At 49.9% G+C, this 18,088-nt stretch overlaps 1 protein-coding gene across 6 annotated transcripts in view; it reads left to right on the top strand.

The window, feature by feature from the left end:
- The window catches only part of IQSEC3 (IQ motif and Sec7 domain 3), a 55,059-nt gene extending 48,109 nt beyond the window's left edge, over positions 1 to 6,950 (top strand). For 3 of the 6 annotated variants that reach the window (XM_018080734.3, XM_018080737.3, XM_029963609.1), the window contains 4 exons: positions 48 to 209; positions 971 to 1,063; positions 1,692 to 1,735; positions 3,969 to 6,950. In XM_018080734.3, coding sequence (XP_017936223.1) covers positions 48 to 209; positions 971 to 1,063; positions 1,692 to 1,735; positions 3,969 to 4,406 — 737 coding nt within the window. In that variant the 3' untranslated portion in view covers positions 4,407 to 6,950. Of the gene's footprint in view, positions 1 to 47; positions 210 to 970; positions 1,064 to 1,691; positions 1,736 to 1,818; positions 1,899 to 3,968 lie in introns of all 6 variants that reach the window. The other 3 variants (XM_018080735.2, XM_008920472.3, XM_018080736.3) reach the window with 3 other exon arrangements.
- Positions 6,951 to 18,088: the final 11,138 nt, after the last annotated feature.

Raw genomic sequence — 18,088 nt, 5'->3', positions numbered from 1 at the left:
CTCCAGCAAGAATGCCTAACGTCTCTTTATTTATATCTTCTTTACAGATTACCCCCATGGCATTACACTGGTGACTCCAGTTTCAGGCTCAGAGAAGAAACAGGTACTACACTTCTGTGCTCTGGGTGCTGAGGAAATGCAGAAGTTTGTAGAAGATCTGAAAGAATCAATAGCAGAAGTGACAGAACTGGAACAGATACGAATTGAGTGTAAGGGTCTCTAATACAATTCACAATCCAATGCCATCACACTGCATGTGACTACAAGGGAGAAAGGGTAAAGGAAATGAGTTCTTCAGGAACAGCAGGAAAGAAGATGAGTAGCACAAGTCTGCACAGGATTGTTCTTGGGTTCACTGAAAAGATGAAAAAGCAGTCAGACACCCTGACCACTGGCCAGCAGGAGAAATGGAAGAACTTAACTACTTACAATGCTTATGGAACAGGGTGTATGATACAGTGGCCTGGAATAGTGAAGCTTAGACTGCCAGACTCAGAAGACTTTTCTCTCTCTAATACTCCTTTGACTATGTAAATATGATTTGTAGATAGCTGAGACAGGTCTGGTACCCCTTCACTTCAGGAATGTCTAGTGGGCAAGCAGTCTGTGTCACTCTGTGGCCTGTCTTATACAGATGAGATGTCCATGTAGCCTTTAAAGGCTCTTCCGTGCATAAACTGATGAGCCAAAGCAGCTCAACATCAGTGGTCCCCTCCTGTGCAGCACTAACCTATTCTGTATAAATGCAGGTCATACATAGAAGGTCATGTGGAGATACATAATTCCTCCCCATGTCAAGTCCTCTCCAGTTTCTGTTTTTCTCTTGGCTGTTCCTCTCTCCCTTCTTGACACACTCTTGTGATTTTCTTGCATTACTTCTCCTTGTTGACTTCCCATTTTGCTCCTTCAATATGCTGGTGTCCTTCCCTCTATCCCTCTCCTCACTGATTTCCACATGTCTGCCTTTTAGGGGAACTGGAGAAACAGCAAGGGACAAAGACTCTCTCATTAAGGACCAATGGAGCCCAGATGGAACTGCAGTCTAAGCAAGGCTCTCCAACAGGTAAGCGGACACCCAACTTTTCTTGGTCAAGCAGTGCTGCCTTTGCAAGTGTGTTATCATTGGTTCCTGTGAGCATAACTGCAAAAAGAAGCATTCAGTTTTGTATCCTTTAGCCTTGGGCAAATAGTGGAAATATGAGAGCATATGGATTCTTCAAATATCCTAGAAAAAATGCTGAAGTCTCATTACCCAGTCTGTAGCTGTAACATCTAGTAAAGAGGTGTTACTGATGGAGCATGGGTGACTTCTGAATTCTTCCCTGAACTGGTGAAACACAGTCTCAGTACAATTAACTTCCTCCAGCATCTTCACTAACACTTTGGACCAGCCTCTTTGTATCAAAGGCTTTGTGTCTGTCCGTGCCTAGGCTTGTATGCCAGCAAACATCAAGTGCGGAGGTGAGTTGCTACCAACTCACTAGAATGGCACTGAGATCAGGACCTAAGGACAGGACCCCAAAGAGGTCTCCTCTTACCCCACTAAGTAGCTATCAGGTTGCAAGAGGGTCTGGATTTGTTCTTGTTTGGCCCTGCACCTCTCCCTTTAACTTTCCAGTCCACAGTATGAGGGCCAGCTCTTGACTAGAGGCACAGACCTCATGAGTGAGATATTTTGTTTTATTTCAAAGGCAAGAAGGATTTGGGGGAGAAGGTCTCGGACAGCACAGTGGAGGTAAGTAGAGTGCAGAGTAGCTGAGGTAAGTAATTCCCTCTCACTTCAGCTCTTCTCACATTCTCTGTTGTTTCTTTTCTCAGGTTTTAATCAATGCCTCCCCAGCCAGACTGACAATTTTACCAATTTCCAGAGATACAATTAAAAGTTACTGCTAGGACGGGTAATACAACTTTCAAATCCAAACTAAACTTCAAAGCATTTTCAATCCGTTTTTATAACTGTAACATCCTTCATGGACCAAGCTCCCAAACGCTGTAGACTAACCCACCCCACTGCTTATGGGGAGACTGAGAACCCCACTATAGACTTCCCTGACATGCTAACTCCATGCAGCATCACATGCAAATTCCCTGCAGCCCAGCTTTCCTGCACAGTCTCTGCAGCTCTGTCTCTCCATCCCCCCTTGGATGGGATTAAGCATGGCCTTTGTATATCAGACTTTCCCTAGAGCTTTACCTCCCTAGGTAGGGAGCTTGGCTGTACTGTGTACATCTATCTTTGCAGGGATGTAACATCCAGTGGGTTGCCTGTTTCTTCACAGACATCCATACTCCCACTGCCTGTGAGGAAACAGGAAAATGCAATCTTCCCACTGAAAATCTTATCTACTACTTCCTACTTTCTCCCTGTCTGGAATATCTCCATTATCCTGAACTTGCCCTTTTCCAGAGTAGTTCTTTCCTCTCTTGTCAAAGTATATTTAATTGAAGAATTCAGCTTCTCTGTGGGGAGTGAGTGCTGCTTCTTTTCCCCGAAGAACACTGTATTTCCCTGCAGATACCCCCTTCGTGGGGAAGGTGCCTCTGCCAGCCGGTTTCCTATTTCCTATTTCTGTTGGGAGGAGTATTTCCTTGTGGAGAATGTGCTAATGTCATTGGCACTTCATGGCCCACCAACCAGTTTTTCCTGTGGGATGTTCCACCTGAATAAATATAGACACAATATTAAGTCCTGCTGTGCAGTGGGTCAGAGAAACCTCCACGCTTGGCTAGGGACAGACAGCTCCTCCTTGTTCCAGCATGGTGGGAAGCTTGGTCACTCCACAGCTTCTCTGTCCCAGTTGCTGGCGCTGCTGCCCACCATGCCAGACATCAGGGCACCCCCACTGTCCCGTCTGCCTATCTGTATCCTTGCCTAGCTGGAAGTGCCATGCCAACCTGCAAACACTTGTTTCCTACCCAGGGTTTGTCCCTTGACTGGCATTCTGTTTTGAGCCAGCAACTTTGTTCTGGTTTGGAGTCTCCATCAGCCCATGTCCTTGTCAGGAGGAACTATAACTTCATCTATCGTGTGGGAAACATCATTTTCCTGCTGCACTTTCCCTGCTAGGGACCTCCAGTCCAGACCAGCTCCTCCTTTTCAAACTGGTTTTAGCAAGCTCCCTTATTTGACTCTATTATCAGCATCTCGCTGTGGAGACCCTGATGACCTCCTGCTTCCCTACCCCCTTTCAGCTGACCAAGTAATACTCTGCCAGCAGAGGAGCATTTCCATTTCTCTGAGATTATCTAATCTGCTGCCATTTCATCATGAATTTCTTTTATCATTGTATGAGCTAGATGGGCATTTTTCTTTCTTTTTTCTTTTTTTTTTTTGAAAATCATTTCCTTTTGCTGACAAACCATCAAATGGATCAGAGGGAGCTGCCTTTTGCTAGACTATGTCAGATTTCAGCTTTTTCCTTTGTAAACAGATTAGCCAGTCATGTGGTGTACCTACCTACTCAGAAAGGCAGGGAGCTGGGAAAGGCTTGAGTTTCTCTGTCGCTCTCTATCTCAGATTCAGCTGCCGTCATTTTGCTGAAACGTACAAACCTCGATTATCTGTAACCTCTCGGTCTGGTTCCCCTCTCCTTTTTGTGGGTGGGGAGAAAGGCGTGACCTCCGAGGTCTGTTCATTCCCATGAGAATTCACGGACGCCTCCACTCCTGGAGTCGATTTGTGTTCCCTGTGCCGTTTGGATTAATCAAAGTTGCACGGCATTTGGGAACGCCGGCTCTGCTGCCTTTGATGTGATGGAAAGGACAGGGGCACTTAGGCCTAGATGGGGGCGATGGGGCTATCGAGGGGGGCTGTGCAGCCGGGGGTTGTACCTATTCTGGGTTTTTGAGGGAGGGGAGGGCTGAATGCATGTGAGGCCCGACCGGTGGTGGGGATTCAGGGCAGCCAGTAGCAGCAGATGGGAAAAGTCTTGTAACATTTAATGCTTCTTTGGCTGTTTCTAAACTAGGTGTCAATTCACAACAGGCTTCAAACGTACCAGCACAACTCCGCCCTGGGGCCCGAGAGTGGAATGCAGCCCAGCATGCGTCTTAACATGCCACGGGAGCGGCTGGAGACAGCACTGGTGCCCGCGCACCCCGCCTCGGCGGGGACACTTGTACAGTGCCAGCAGATTGTCAAAGTCATTGTCTTGGACAAGCCGTGCCTCGCTCGGATGGAGCCGGCCCTCAACCAGACTCTGACACGCTATGTCACCTCCGACTCCTGCACCTCCACCCCCTGGCGCGGTATGGGCAGTGGGCTCCCTGGGACCCCCATGAAGCTGGTCCATCAGCCTCCCCTGCCCCCTCCACCACCTCCCTACAACCACCCCCACCAGTATTGCCCCCCCAGCTCCCTGCTTCAGAGGCGCAGGTACTCCAGTGGCTCACGTAGCCTCGTGTAGCCACACCACCAGCACCAAAACAGCACAGACTACCCCGCTTCCCCTCCCCACCGCCTCCCAGGGACCCTTTCTGCCTACAGAGATCTAGTTTGTGATGTATTTTTTAGTAAAAGAAGAAAAAAAGAAAAAAAAAAGCCAACTGACCTAACTCTTACCCTGTCTCCCCTCAAGATGATGCTAATTGTGAGGAGCCATCTGTAGAACCTGCCAACCTACATGCTCACACATCCTCACACCCCGCCGGCCTGGCTGGCCTCTGTGCTCGTGCCGTCCCCATGTAGCACTTTGCTGCCCTGTTCCTGAGAGGCTTGATGACCTGCTGCTTTCTAGGCACTGTGTCTTCCGTTTCCTACTCCTCGACTTCCTTTCCTGCCTTGCATTTACCTGGCCATAGATTTGTACCCATCCTAAAATTTTGCCAGCCTTGGAGAGAAATGGACTCACCCGTGCCAAGGACCAACCTTGGGGCACTCCCGGGGGTGGAGTTCTCCCTGCCACCACTGCTGCCGCCTGCAAAGCTGGAGCTGAGAACTTGTACCACTTGCCATGCTTTCTCCTCATCACCCTTCAAGTATTATCTCCTTGCAGCAGCCGGCTCCAAGCGAAGGAGTGCGCGAGGGAAAGAGAGTTTGAGAGGAGGAGAGTCTGTCCTGAGCTGCAGTACAACACAAAGATGGCCTCACTGAACACCAAAACTATTTCTGTTGTTATGTTGGATCATTGTACCAGAGACCTCTGCTGAGACCTAGCAGACCTCACCACATGTAAATACACCTGTATGGTAGCGTATGTACGGCGCATGCTTACTAAAGGAAACACCAAGCAGTTCTGAGGGAGCAGAAGGGAGGGATTCAGTCCAGGGATCTTCCTGGAATGGATGTGTACTTTTCCAAAGAGATGGCACCACGAGGTGCCCTCCCACCTCAACACACACACACACACACACACACACACACACACACACACACACACACACAAGATTGTCTTCTCTAAAACAAACCCACCTCTGCTTTCCTCCTTCTAGCTGATTTTGTGTTTCCTGCCCACCTGCATTTTTATATTCTGAAAGCAAAGCCAAGTGTTACATTCACCTTCTGGGATGGATGTTCTTCCCTTCACTTGGGCTCTTCCACCTGTGTTAGAGGGAAGGGGCTTTTTGCAGACCACTCATGTGAGGTTCCATCTGTATCTCTTGCCTGGCTGTACTCTTGCATCCATCAGCCCTTCCTATAGGAAAGCTTCCCAGATACCAAACTCCAAGGCCTCTTCTCCTCTCTCCCTCTCTGTCTGTCCCAGCTTCAAAGTGAGGGGAGGGGCAGATCTCGAGATAGAGATGACAGCTCAGCTCCTCTGCTTTATCGGGGACATTGATGTGAAGGAAGACGGCATTAAAAATGGGCTGTGGATGTATTTTTAGAAAAAAAAAATCTCTTTGAGCAGTAGGGAGGGGAAGGTATTAATTAGCTTAAAGGCTTTGCTCTCGCTCACTCATTCTATCTCCCTTCGAGGCTTAAGAAGATCAACTTTAGGATTTTAAAATAGGACAGAATGCCTTTTAGGGCCTTTATTTTTATTTTATTTTATGAGGGAAAGACAGAAATGCTCTTCCTTCCCATGCAAGACTGAGACATGAGCACTGAGTGCTGATGGTGCAACAGTTGGGTGAGGAATAGCAGGAGTTGTCAGCAGTGGTGGGGATGTGCAAAGTATCAGGGAAAGAGGGACGGCGAAGACAGATGAAGGAAACTCTTTTTTACCTTGTGGGGTAAAAGCCACATGGAAATTTCCTTAGGGATTGTGCCAGAATGCTCATATTTGGGGTTATTGCCAGTGACAAACACCACAGTGCATCAGGGACTGGCTTGGCTCCCCTCGGTGCTCTCTGGATGCCTGTGTGGTGGTGCTGCCTGTGCTGAAATGTTCACGTGTGACCTGGGCTTAAGCCCATCTGGGGTTAGGGAAGCAGACAGGGGCTGGAGTGAAGGGTCTCCTGTGCTTGGCCAGCCCTCCAGGGCTGGAGCCTGCTCACTTCCAGATCCCCTTATGTCTGAGGCGACTCCTGGACCCAGGTGTGCCAAGAGGTCTGGGTTGTTTGCTTGGCTGTCTGGAGCAGAGCACTAGGTTGCTGCTTTCATACCCAGTAACAAATGTTACCCTACTGACCAGGAGCTGACAAGCAAGCATCAGGGAGGGCTGCAGAAGCAGATGACAGAGAAGACTGTAAGAAAACTGAATAGAAGCCAAGTCTCCCTCCAGACCAGAGAAGGTTTCTTCTAGCCAGCCCCTCGGGGCAGTTTGGATGCTCCACATTGCAAAGCCAGACACAGGGAGAGGTCTTCACCCCCAGCCAGGGCTCTGCCCCTCACCCTCCAGCCAGCTGTGAGGCACAGCTGGTCTGATCTGCTGCTTACTCCCTCCAGGGTGACACCCTGACACCTCACTGCAGCCAGGATCTCATCGGAGATGCCTGTAGCTTCCTGAGAAAGATGTGTGGCTTCTGCCGTTGTCCAGCCAGTGTAAGTCAATGTGTGGCTGCTGGTTAATTTTTACTCACTGCTGCAACAGAAATGGTGGCATCCAGGAGGCACTGGCACTGCCCTCCCTTCCCAGCAGTTACTTTGCTGTCTGAGAGGAATGGCAGTACTTGTTCAGTTTTTTTCCCAGAGTGCAGTGAGCCAAAAAAGCTCTGTGTGTGTGTTAAAATAAATAAATTAGATTTTACTTGACATTTAACACAAAGTGACAACAGCAAAAAACCTTAAGGTACTTGAGGAAATATTTTTTTTTAGATAAAATATTTATAACAATGTCTGTGAAGTTCCTACAAGAGATGTTTGCTGCTTTAATAATTGATTGGGAGAGCTACAAGAATTTAAAGAAGAAATGAGGAAGCTTCCATGAGACTCCCTTCTTCCTGCTGGATGAAGGGTGGAAGCGAGTTAACTGAAGTGCCGAGGTACCTGAGGCACAGTATTCTCTCAGGGCAAGTTGGCTCCATTTCCCTGACCTTACAAAGGCTACTACTGGCCTTAAGCCTTGGATAGAGAAGCAAATGGAGATAACCCCTGCTGTCTTCTAGCCTGCTGGCTACCACATCTTCTGTTGTGTTTGGCTGGAGAGACACAAAACTACTCTATTCCAGGTTGTCATGGAGCAGGTTGATCTAAATTCTACTGTGTAGCTGAGCCCTTCGGACTTCACTTCAAAATACAGATTTTTTGTTTTTCCTTTGGAGGTTGGTCTCGAAGGATGACAAGCACTTTAAAACATATCTGCACCTCATCTGATCTATTGTATTGTCTGCTCCCACAGCCCTCCCACACGCCAGCGAGACACAGACTCAGTGTAGCTGTACTGCTGTGAGTAGACACCCTTGCACACAGACTGATGGAGTGCAGGCTAGAAGGAGCGTGTCAGTGACAACCTAATGAAGGACAAAATGTGTAACACAGCTCACCCAGAGGGATCAGCCCGAAGAAAAATCACCAGCTATTGACAGCAGTGATTCTGATCATGAACCTAGCACAATCTTTCAGGTGGAAGGGTCAGGCAGGAAGCTGCTGCAGAGATTAGCTCAACCCAAATGAATGTCTTTTTGCTGCCAAATTCATGTCCTTTTATATTAAAAAAGGAGACAGGGAGGAGAGAGAAAAGAGAAACCCAGTGAAAAGTACTCTGCAGTGACTGTTGGATAGTCAGTGGCCAAATGAGAAGGTGGCTTTGCTGGACAGTAGGAGAGAACAAGGTGTTACTGAGGTTTGCAGAGCTGTGTTACACAATCTGTCAGGCTCTGTCCTGATGCTTTCTCATGCTGGTACAGGCCCAGTGAAATTCATCTGTTTGCACCAGTAGCAAAGAGATGGAAAAACGCAACAGGAGAATCAAACTTTGCAAACAGTTTGGGTTTAACGCAGTGTTTGTCATCTGCTGTGGTACTTTTTTACGCCATAGTCTGGCCCACTGGGGTAGCAACACTCAGTGCTTTCACGAGGCTTTCAAAGCATCCCACTGTTCACGTTTTCTCTCTTTCCTGTAGATAAAAGGCGTGAGTATGGTCCACAACCAGAATTTTGTCAATACTCATACTTCCTCACAAAAGGTACCACCAGATTTGGAGGTATTTGAGGGCCTCTGAGCTGTAAGGGTTTGAGTTTTGTTACATTTTTCAGGAGGCTCAACCTGCAACTATCTGCACGTGTTTGTGAGGTTTCCAAAACAAATCTGAGCCCTAAATCAAGGATGCTGCTGCTTGGCGGAGTCTCTGCTTTGAAATGCAAGTTGCTGAGCAAGCTCCCCCATCTCCCACTCCACCAGCTGCCTCACTGTGCTAGTGCAGGCTCCAGGGATTGCCAGCAGTGTTTTGTGAGCTAGAGCTGTCCTTGTTCTGCCCTCTCTTTTGCAGCCATGCCTTGGACAGCAGCTTTGAAGTCACCCAGCTCTTCAACACTAGTCACCGCCCCATCTGAATGTGTCTTTTTAAAATCTAACAACAGAAGTGTTACCTGTGCGTAGGCTTTTGAAAGCACCTGTCTGTCTGTACCTGTCTCCTGCTGTAAATACCACCAAGAAAAGCTTCCTTTGGGAAAAGTGGTGTGGTCACACCTAGCAAAGAGTCCAAATGGCTAACATTTTGTAACAAAACAACAAAAATAGATCAGAGGTATTTTATCTGTTCAACTAATAGAGTTTTAGAAATTATATTGAGATATGTCACCTGTGCGCTAATGTCTTCTTTGCCTCAGCCCCCCTCCGGTGTCCCTGGGCTCCAGCGGCGTGTGCCGGCGCACGGCCACACAACCAAGGGTGTGCTCCCATGGAGTGCTGGGCATCCTGGCCTCCTGCTGCCCTCGGGGGCAGCCTGCTGCGGCTGCTGCTGATTTTTCATCGAAAGCAGCAGGAGCCAGCTCAGTGCTCAGACCCTCTGAGGATCAGATCCAGAGGAAACCAGGAAGAAATAAACTTGTTCAAGAGGCAGCAACTTAATGTGAAATTCACCCCTGCAGTGAGGCAGAGAGGAAAACAGTGTGGGGGGGAGGGAGGCAGAGTCCACCTGTGCCGCAGTTCCTTCCTTCCCATCTTGCTGGATGCTCATGGCTGTGCACTCTGCACCTCTGGGGAAGGAGGCCCACACACCCCTGCAGGGCTCACGCTGCTGTGGCAGGAGAGCAGCTTCACATGTGCCAGCTGGCCACACAGCAACCTGTGCACCCAGAGACAGCAGCACATACTGTGTGTTACTGCACACACCATCTGCCAGCACGTAGGACTCTACGGCAGATAACGTGTAGGCATCTCTGCTGTCCACGGAGCAGAGTCTGCTGTGCAAAAATTTTGGGCATGTGCAGCTGTGTACTGCCTGAGCAGGACAGCTGTGCTGGCTGCAGTTACCATCGCAGCACATCTCACAGGCTACGTAGGCTCAGGCTTGGTTAACATTTGGATGGGAGACACACGTAAGGAAAATGACATTTCCCATGCAAATCCGAGTGACGTGCATATTTACACAAAGCATAACCCCAAGGTTAATTAAACTGACCTTTGAGGGAGAATCAAACAGGTGCACCCAAAGCAAGCTCTCCTCTGCAATGGGTGGGGGAAGGCAAGATACATCTTTGCAGCTGAGTCGAATAGATGCTGGATTCAGATTGCTCCTGCTAAAAAAACTCTTGTCTGTAGGTTGCAAATTCTTTGCTGGCTTCAAAGAATCCCTTAGATCCCCCGGCTCACCGTGAAACACTTGGGAGGACAGAAATCTCTCTAAGAAACAGACAGGGAATTTCCCAGGGATTCAGAGGCTTCCATTTATGTTTTCGTGTGCCACGGATATATTATAAATCAGCCCACTCCAAACAGTCATTTTCTAAGATGTTTTGAAACAGGAGATTATTGAAGTTTCTGCCTGATGTTTAGATCACACACCTGGCTGTAAAGATGAAAGCAATAAAACCAGATTGTCTATATGTGAAATACTCCTAACTTGCTCCAATGTGCAGATACTATTATTAATTGGAAGATGGCAAGTCTCTTTGGGGTGGATTCTTTGTAGACACATACAGGTAGTGCTGGTACAAAGGATTACAACCCAAAAAGCATATACCACCACTGTCACGTTGCATTTGTAACCTGTTATATCTATACAGCATCCATTATGGGCAATAACTTATACACAGTGTGGTTGGAGTTGATCAAAATACATCGCTCTTTTCCACAGAGAATTTTGAGATGCAGTTTTTCTCTGGAACTTTTCAGACGGACTTTAAGTTAAGCACATCCCTCAAATGCTTTGCTGTAACTGGTTTCTACCCACCTCCTGTCAAGCAAAATGCAGACTTGCTACTGAACTCAGCACTTCACAGCCTGCTGCCTCCTGCTTTGAAGGTGCTGCCCCTTGGGTCAGATGCCCCAAAGCCAATGCAAAGAGTGGAGTCCTCCTGGAGCAGTGGAAGGTCACCACAAACCCAAAGCTGCCATGTGCCTGCAGGGTCGCTGTTGTGTAGGTCCCCTTCCACTTCATCTGGGGTACTCTGGAAATATTGTGCTGGTGCCTCTGGGGTGCCTTGGCACAGCTGATCACAGAATCAGGCTCCACCATTCCCCACAGATTCAGGTTGTCTGTCATCACCAGCTGCTGGGGAAGAGGTGCCCCTCTGTAAAGTCACTGCCCAGATCCTGAATACAACAACCTAGAGCCATGAACATACACCTGCCTGACCTAGGAAAGGTGTCTGGAAATAAGCAGGTGCCTCAAGGATGATGATGCGTGGTTAGCAGCGCTGTGGGATTTAACCAGCTTAGGAGCTCTGTCACACTTGGTAGGTCTTGAAGCAACTTTCTTGCAGCTAATGAGTGCATGCAACTGAGGTTAAAAGCTGGCTGAGGAGCTGTATTTTCTGTCTTAAGCCATAAAATCCACAAGCTGGGAATGTTTTCAGGCATGTAGGGCAAGATGTTACTTTACACAGCACCCATGCTCCGACCTTGGGTTCTGACAGTGTGGCACAGTCATCGGTTACTTTTTGAATACAAGAGTCCTGTCTTTCTAATCCTTCCTCCTCGTGAAGGGTAGGGTGTTCCAAACAATACTGAGTTCATAAAAAAAACCCAGAACACAGGGAGTGGAAGAGGAGAGGGAAATATCTTCTTCCACAGGACTGTAGGACTAAGACTGTAGCAGTTAAAACACTTTATGTGATATGTGCCCATCCCAACATTCCACGTAGAATACCTTATTCCATAGGAATACCTTCCTATTCCCTCCCGTTATGAAAGGCTTGACTTTTCAGTGCATTTCAGCTCTTTATCTTGTGGATTAATCCCAGCCAGCAACTAAATACCTCGCAGCTGCTCACTCTCTTCCCCCACCCCAGTGGAAAGGGGATGAGATCAGAAAAAGGTAAAATTTGTGAGTTGAGATAAAAACAGTTTTGAAATAATTGAAATGAAGTAAGATAATAATTAGACAAAAGTGAGAGAGAGGAATAAACCTCAAGACTGACAAGTGATGCACAGTGCAATTGCTCACCACCCACTTACCGATGCCCAACCTGTCCCCCAGCAGTGATCAGCAGCCCCCAGACAAACTCCCTCCAGTTTATATATTGAGTTTGATGTTCTGTGGTATGGAATATAAATTTGGCCAGTTCAGATCAGCTGTCCTGGCCATGCTTCCTCCCAGCCTCTTGTGCCTCTCCTCACTGGCAGAGCAGGGGACACTGAAAAGTCCTCAATTTAGGGTGAACACTACTCAGCAACAACTAAAACATCAGTGTGTTATCAACATTATTCTCATCCTAAATCCAAAACACAGCGCTGTGCCAGCTACTAGGAAGAAAATGAACTCCATCCCAGCCAAAACCAGGACATATGTCAAATGTTCAGAAGCCTCATGCTGACTAGCTGATCAAACAGGACCCACACAGTACCAGCAACAGGAGAAATTGCCCCTCTCCTGCACTTGCCCAGCTGCATATGCAGGACTCCCCTGAGCTGGTGGCCCCTCTTTGCTGCTTTCATGAATTTCCTAATACGAAATCAGAGACAATGGGACAAGTCTCCTCCCACACCCTGCTGCAAACTGGTGCCCACCCACAGGGCACTAAAGCTACCCGTGTCCTCAAATTGCCACCGTGTGCTGTTTGCACAGCTGGATGGGACAGAGCTGGGTCAGTCCAAGGCTATACATGCTGAAAGCTGACAGCTTTGCAGGTCTCCTTGATGGCAGCAGCCGTGGGTACCCTGATGCTCCTCTGCATGAGGCACTAGTGTGGTCAGGGGATGCTCCCTGCTCCCACAGCCATGGTCTCACTGCTGGAACAGCCCCGCCGCAGCTGCCTCGGCACCATCCTGCCTCCCACCACTGCCTGTGATAGGGAAAGTGCTTCCCCTTTCCTCCCCTTATCACTTTTTTGAAACAGGCTATTAACTATACTGAATAAAAAACCTGGAGCAAAGTATTTTCATAAAACGCCCCCCCAGAGCACTGTGTCCAGCTCTGGGGTCCCCAACACAAGAAGGACGTGGACCTGCTGGACCGAGTCCAGGGAAGGCCACAAAGATCATCAGAGGACTGGAGCACCTTTGCTGTGAGGAAAGGCTGACTGAGTTGGGATTGTTCAGCCTGGGAAAGAGAAGGTTGCAGGGAGTCCTTATAGCACCTTCCAGTACCTAAAGGGGCCACAGGACAGACGGAGACTGATAGGACAAGGGGTGATGGCTTTAAACTGAAAGAGGGCAGGTTTAGATTAGATATTATGAAGAAATTCTATACTGTGAGGGTGGTGAGACACTGGAAGAGATTGCTCAGAGAAGCTGTGGATACTCTATCCCTGTGTTCAAGCATTCAAGGCGAGGCTGGATGGGGCTCTGAACAACCTGGTCTAGTGGAAGGTGTCCCTGCCCATGGCAGGGGAGTTGGAACTAGGTGATATTTAAAGTTCCTTCCAGCCCAAACTGTTCTATGATTCTGGGATCCTATGTTTTGGGCAGCATAGGAGAAGGAGGACAACACAAATCCACATATTCTGAGCAGACATCTCTGTGCTGGCACCAGCTAGGCCAGAAACAGCTAAGCCTGGTGCAGACAGGCAAGGCACAGTATGGATAGCTGCTAGTTGGGCTTTGACAACAGCTAGTTGGACATCAGTCCTCCTGGGATGTTAGAAGCAGGGCCATTACAAGCCCACCATTACAAGCAGCCCTTTCAGGAACAGGAGTGATCCGGGACAGGTGATGTTACAAATGCTCTAGATCCCCAAATGAAAGGCAAGAGAAGTCACCAAAACTGTCTTGAGCTTCCCAGGAAGGGGGAAACAAAGGTAGGGGAAATCAAAGCAGCAAACAGTGCCACAGCTCTGCCGTATGGGGAGCCCAGATCTGTGCTAACCCTCTCACCAGGGCAGGTGTCACCCAACAGCCTGATGCTGTAACCAGGTCCTCAGGCCACTTGGCTTTGAAAACTCTTTAGAGAAACCAGGCACAGAGCAAGCTTGCAAAAGCCAGGGAAATCAGTCACTGAAGTGAGCCCAACTGAAGCAAGACCTGGTGCTGGTCTCTGCTGAGGGGTTGCCACAAAGCAGCTGGTGCCCAAAGCCACCTCCTGTTTCTCTCATGCAGAGAGAAGCTTTCCCTTTCCTTCTGGAGCAGTTCAGAAGGGTTTGGGTCCTTGTACACCCCCTTTAGAATCAGGGAGACAGCAAGTTGGGGAAATGTCAGCTTTAGCTTCTAAAAAACACCTCCTGCGTCCACCAGGCACACCAGGGCAGGAGGGTGCAGTGAGCCCTCCCTGTATCCACATGCCAACTGCACAAGCTGCTTGCCCCACTCAGCATTCCAGCACTTGGGAGCTGCCTCTGTCCACAAGAATGCACACATTATTGCCTTCTGAGATTCTAGATTTCAACCATGTGGCTTTCAAGCACGATGTCCCAGGCAGACAAACATTCATCAGCAAATGCCACACATGGCTCTGTGGTGCATTCAAGGCACCATTAGCTCTCCCTGTGTTCCTGGTCACATCCTGTGACCCTCTGCCTACAGAAAGGATTACCTCCTCTGCACCCAGTGGGCCACAGCAAAGCCATGCAGACGATGACAGCGTAAGCCAGAGCACAGGGCAGCCCCTGTGAGATGGATTTCACCTGGTGTGAGCAGGGACTGTGCTGGTTTCAGCATCTACATTGGCTTTCTATGTACTTAGGATCTGCCCCACAGGACCCAGCATCTGACACAGCCCTTCTCACCTCCTTGTGAGGACTGGTTCCCCATCATATCTTTTTGTAAGCAGGGAGAGCGTTGCTCTGTAAGGCGGCATGACCCTGGGCAGAATTATCCTGCCTTTCTGAAAGGAAAGGAAAAAACCTCCCCTGGGATCTGACCTCAGCCTTCAGCCTCAGCTCACAACTTCTGGCATCCCCAATGAAAAGGACAACCCATCCAGCAGCTCAGGACATGCAGCCAGGAAAGAAATGTGCAAGGGAAAAGCAGGAGCCCTTATTAAATAGCTTGTTTGAAGATGAAAAAACCGGCCATCTGTCGACTTGCCCTAGAAGAGGCACTGCTATAATAATTAGCAGAGGGAAAGGCGGTAGAGAGGCCAGTGAAAACAACAGTAATTTGCTAACGTTTTTCACAGGTCTGCCATGAATGCAGTGGGGAGGAGCAGGAGGAGAAAAATGCAAAAGAGGAAAAGGTCATGGTGCTTCTCTGGGGCAGACACTGCCAGCGGCGTGGAACAGCCCAAGGGTTGCAGGATGCTTTGGGCTGATGCAATTTGGCACTCAGCATCCCAGAAGCAGATGCTGCCATGAGGAATTGGCAGCATCTGATCATGCTCAGATCCCAAGGCTCTGCCCTGCAGAGGAGTCCCCACAGCTGGAGGGTCATCCTGGGGTCCATGGTGCTGCCAGGGATGAAGACAGCCCCCATGGGGTTGGGTGCATGTGGCATCCCATGAGGCAGTAGCTGGGATGCTGTCATGGGGACTGGGCTGCCACACATAGTTCACTGTGGCTGTGCTGCCCACCCCTCAAATCTCCCATTTAAACAGTCCTGGCTAATACAGACTCACCCTACATCCCCAAAGGAAGAGCTCACTCTTCCTTTTCAAAGCTCAAAACATCTGGAAACCCCTCAATATCCATCAGTGCAGCCTGATGATGGCACCTGCCCAGTGCACTCTGTGGTGTCAAGGCAGGTGCCCAGCTGTGGGATACTCCCTCTACCCTGGGCTTGCAGAGCCTCCTGGATGCACACACCCACTCCCTGTGGAAGTGTCACTCCATGCAGTCACTCCCAGAGCCCGGAGAGCACCACTGAGCCTTGTCTGCCACTGCCCAAGCACCCGCAGTGACTGGGGCTGTGACAGCTGCCCTGTCACCACCTCCCACAGGAGCATCACGCTGAAGTTCCCCTCACAGAGCTGAAAAGTCGCTTTAAAATAAGAATCTTGGATTGTAATTCCTAATCCCTTCATTTGCAGTAAATGCAGAGAGGGGACGGAGATACCGGCTCTCTTCCTCCTGCAGGACCAAATGCGCTTCAAAAACACATCAGAGCATTTGTGCCAAGGGCTGGGCAGGCAGTGACCCGGAGAGGCTGCATGGCCAGGACATGGTAGCAGCATCAGGAAGGCAAGGAGAGGCAGAGGAGGATGTTGTCCCCCTCCAACTAAGGGCAGTCATCCCTCTCCATCTCTTGTCCTTCTCCCCATACAGGAGATATTTTTAAAGACATGTCAGTCACCTCTGGCATGTGCTGGAGGGGGATGCACAGGCAAGAGGGTGGCAGGCTGGGCTCAGCCACACAGACGGGAGAAAGTTGTAACCAAGAGGCACGTGGGCTCCTTGGGGACAGGCAGAGAGCAGGGCCGGGAGCCAGCGCTGCCTGTGTGCTGAGACATGCATGCCTCTTCCCCCGGGGCCAGCCCAGGGGCTGATGTACCTCCAAGGCTGTGTAAGGGGACCTGGAGCCATTGAGCAAACAGCAGGGAGTGCTCTTTGGGCTGATGTCCTGGTATGAGTTTACACTGTTGAACCTCACAGCTGGATAGATCTGGGGAGGCTTTGTCTTGATCTGGGTCAGCAGCGTCAGCACAAAACTGAGAGGTGCTTTTCTTTATGGGGTCACTGCTGGGATTCACTGCTGGGATATTTGTATTTTCCCAAACAGCACAATGCAATGCAAACTGGCCAAAAGTCTCCTCTGAGCCACGTAGCTTTCAAAGGGAGAAAAACACTCAGTTGTGCCACCATGCCCTGCTCTGCCTGTGGCCTCCCAGACTTGAGGGAGATGCAGTGATCAAGCAGGAGTGCCCACTCAGCAGTTTACCTGCCCCTGTGCTCTGGCTTTGGGACTCTCTGAGGCCAGCCCCCTCCCCATATCATTACACCCGTGACTCAGACAAGTCCCTTCCTGATAAGTTGGGTTTTCTTATCTGGAAGCAGAAACCTCAACCCTCCAGTGTCCCATGGAGAAAGCTGTGGTGCTGTTAGGAGTATGGTCAGGATAAATCCCTCCATGGCCACTCCTCACAGAGCTGCAGCTGTGGGGGTGAGGGCTGCTGGTTCCCAGGAGCTGTGCTAGAGACACATGGAACCCCATGAGAGCCCGTGGCTGGTCCCTGAGATCCCAGTGAATGCTGGTGCTGTTTTCTTGGCAGCACAGCGGCATCATGCCAGGCTGTCAGGAGGCATCTCCATCAGTGTCACGGCTGTCAGGTATTGGCGTGGCGAGCACTAACCTCTCCTGAGCATCTCCAGACATGGACACTTCCCAGCTGACAGCATCACAGGAATGATGGACACAAGCTTGGCAGGAGCCCCACACTGCCCTTGGCAGTGCTGCCTCAGCCAGGGCTGCAATGGGGACACTGGGATGCCATCCTATCCCCCTGCCACTTGCCAGGGTCTCTCCAGGACCACCTCCTGGGTCTCCCCCATGGGCATTGTGCTGTGGCTCAAACCCCTTTATCCAGTGGTTCACAGCTGCACGTGGGTCTCAGTCCCATGGGATGTGCCAGGGCAAGCACTAAAGCCAGGGGAAACACCACACAGTCCCCCAGGAAGCCCTCCTGACACACACCCCTGGGGCACAAGAGGGGACACAGAGGGACACACGCTGGGTAGGGCACTTGATGCGCTGGAGGAGGGGACACCAGTCCTGGGGGTTGCTCCTGATGGGGAGAACAAACCCCAAGGCCCAGGGTGGTAACATCACTGCCGCCATGCAGCTCTGAGCAGGTTCAACGCCTGCCTGGACCTCTGATGAGAAACACCACTTTAACATGCTATTAAAGACATAGAAAGGGGAGGAAAGATCTTAAAATGCTTGGAGTGTGCAGCACTGTGGCTTTTGCTTTCAGAGTGCCCTTGGTACCTTGTTACTCACCTCCTGTGAATTTGTGGAGGGCTGTCAGTCGCGTAGGGTAAAATCTCTGACATCCCTGTTAGATGTCCATAAAACAGCACTGGATTCCCATGCCAGGAAGGAGTGCTGAGAGCAGAGACAGTGAGAAGCTCTGGTGAAGGAAGGAGCCATGGAACTGCACAGGGGTGACTGTGTGAGCAGGAAAGGGCCCAGTGCCCCAGTCTCTGTGCAGAGCCTGCCCCTCCCCTCCCTGCCAGACTGCCTGCTCTGGCCACCCCCTGGCCCAGTAACAGGCACGTCTGTCCAGCAATTCGGGGCTG

Source organism: Manacus vitellinus, unplaced genomic scaffold (assembly GCF_001715985.3).
Source record: "Manacus vitellinus isolate BGI_N305 unplaced genomic scaffold, ASM171598v3 scaffold_5_pilon, whole genome shotgun sequence".
Classification (NCBI taxonomy): domain Eukaryota; kingdom Metazoa; phylum Chordata; class Aves; order Passeriformes; family Pipridae; genus Manacus; species Manacus vitellinus.
This window is presented reverse-complemented; position numbering and strand designations above follow the sequence as displayed.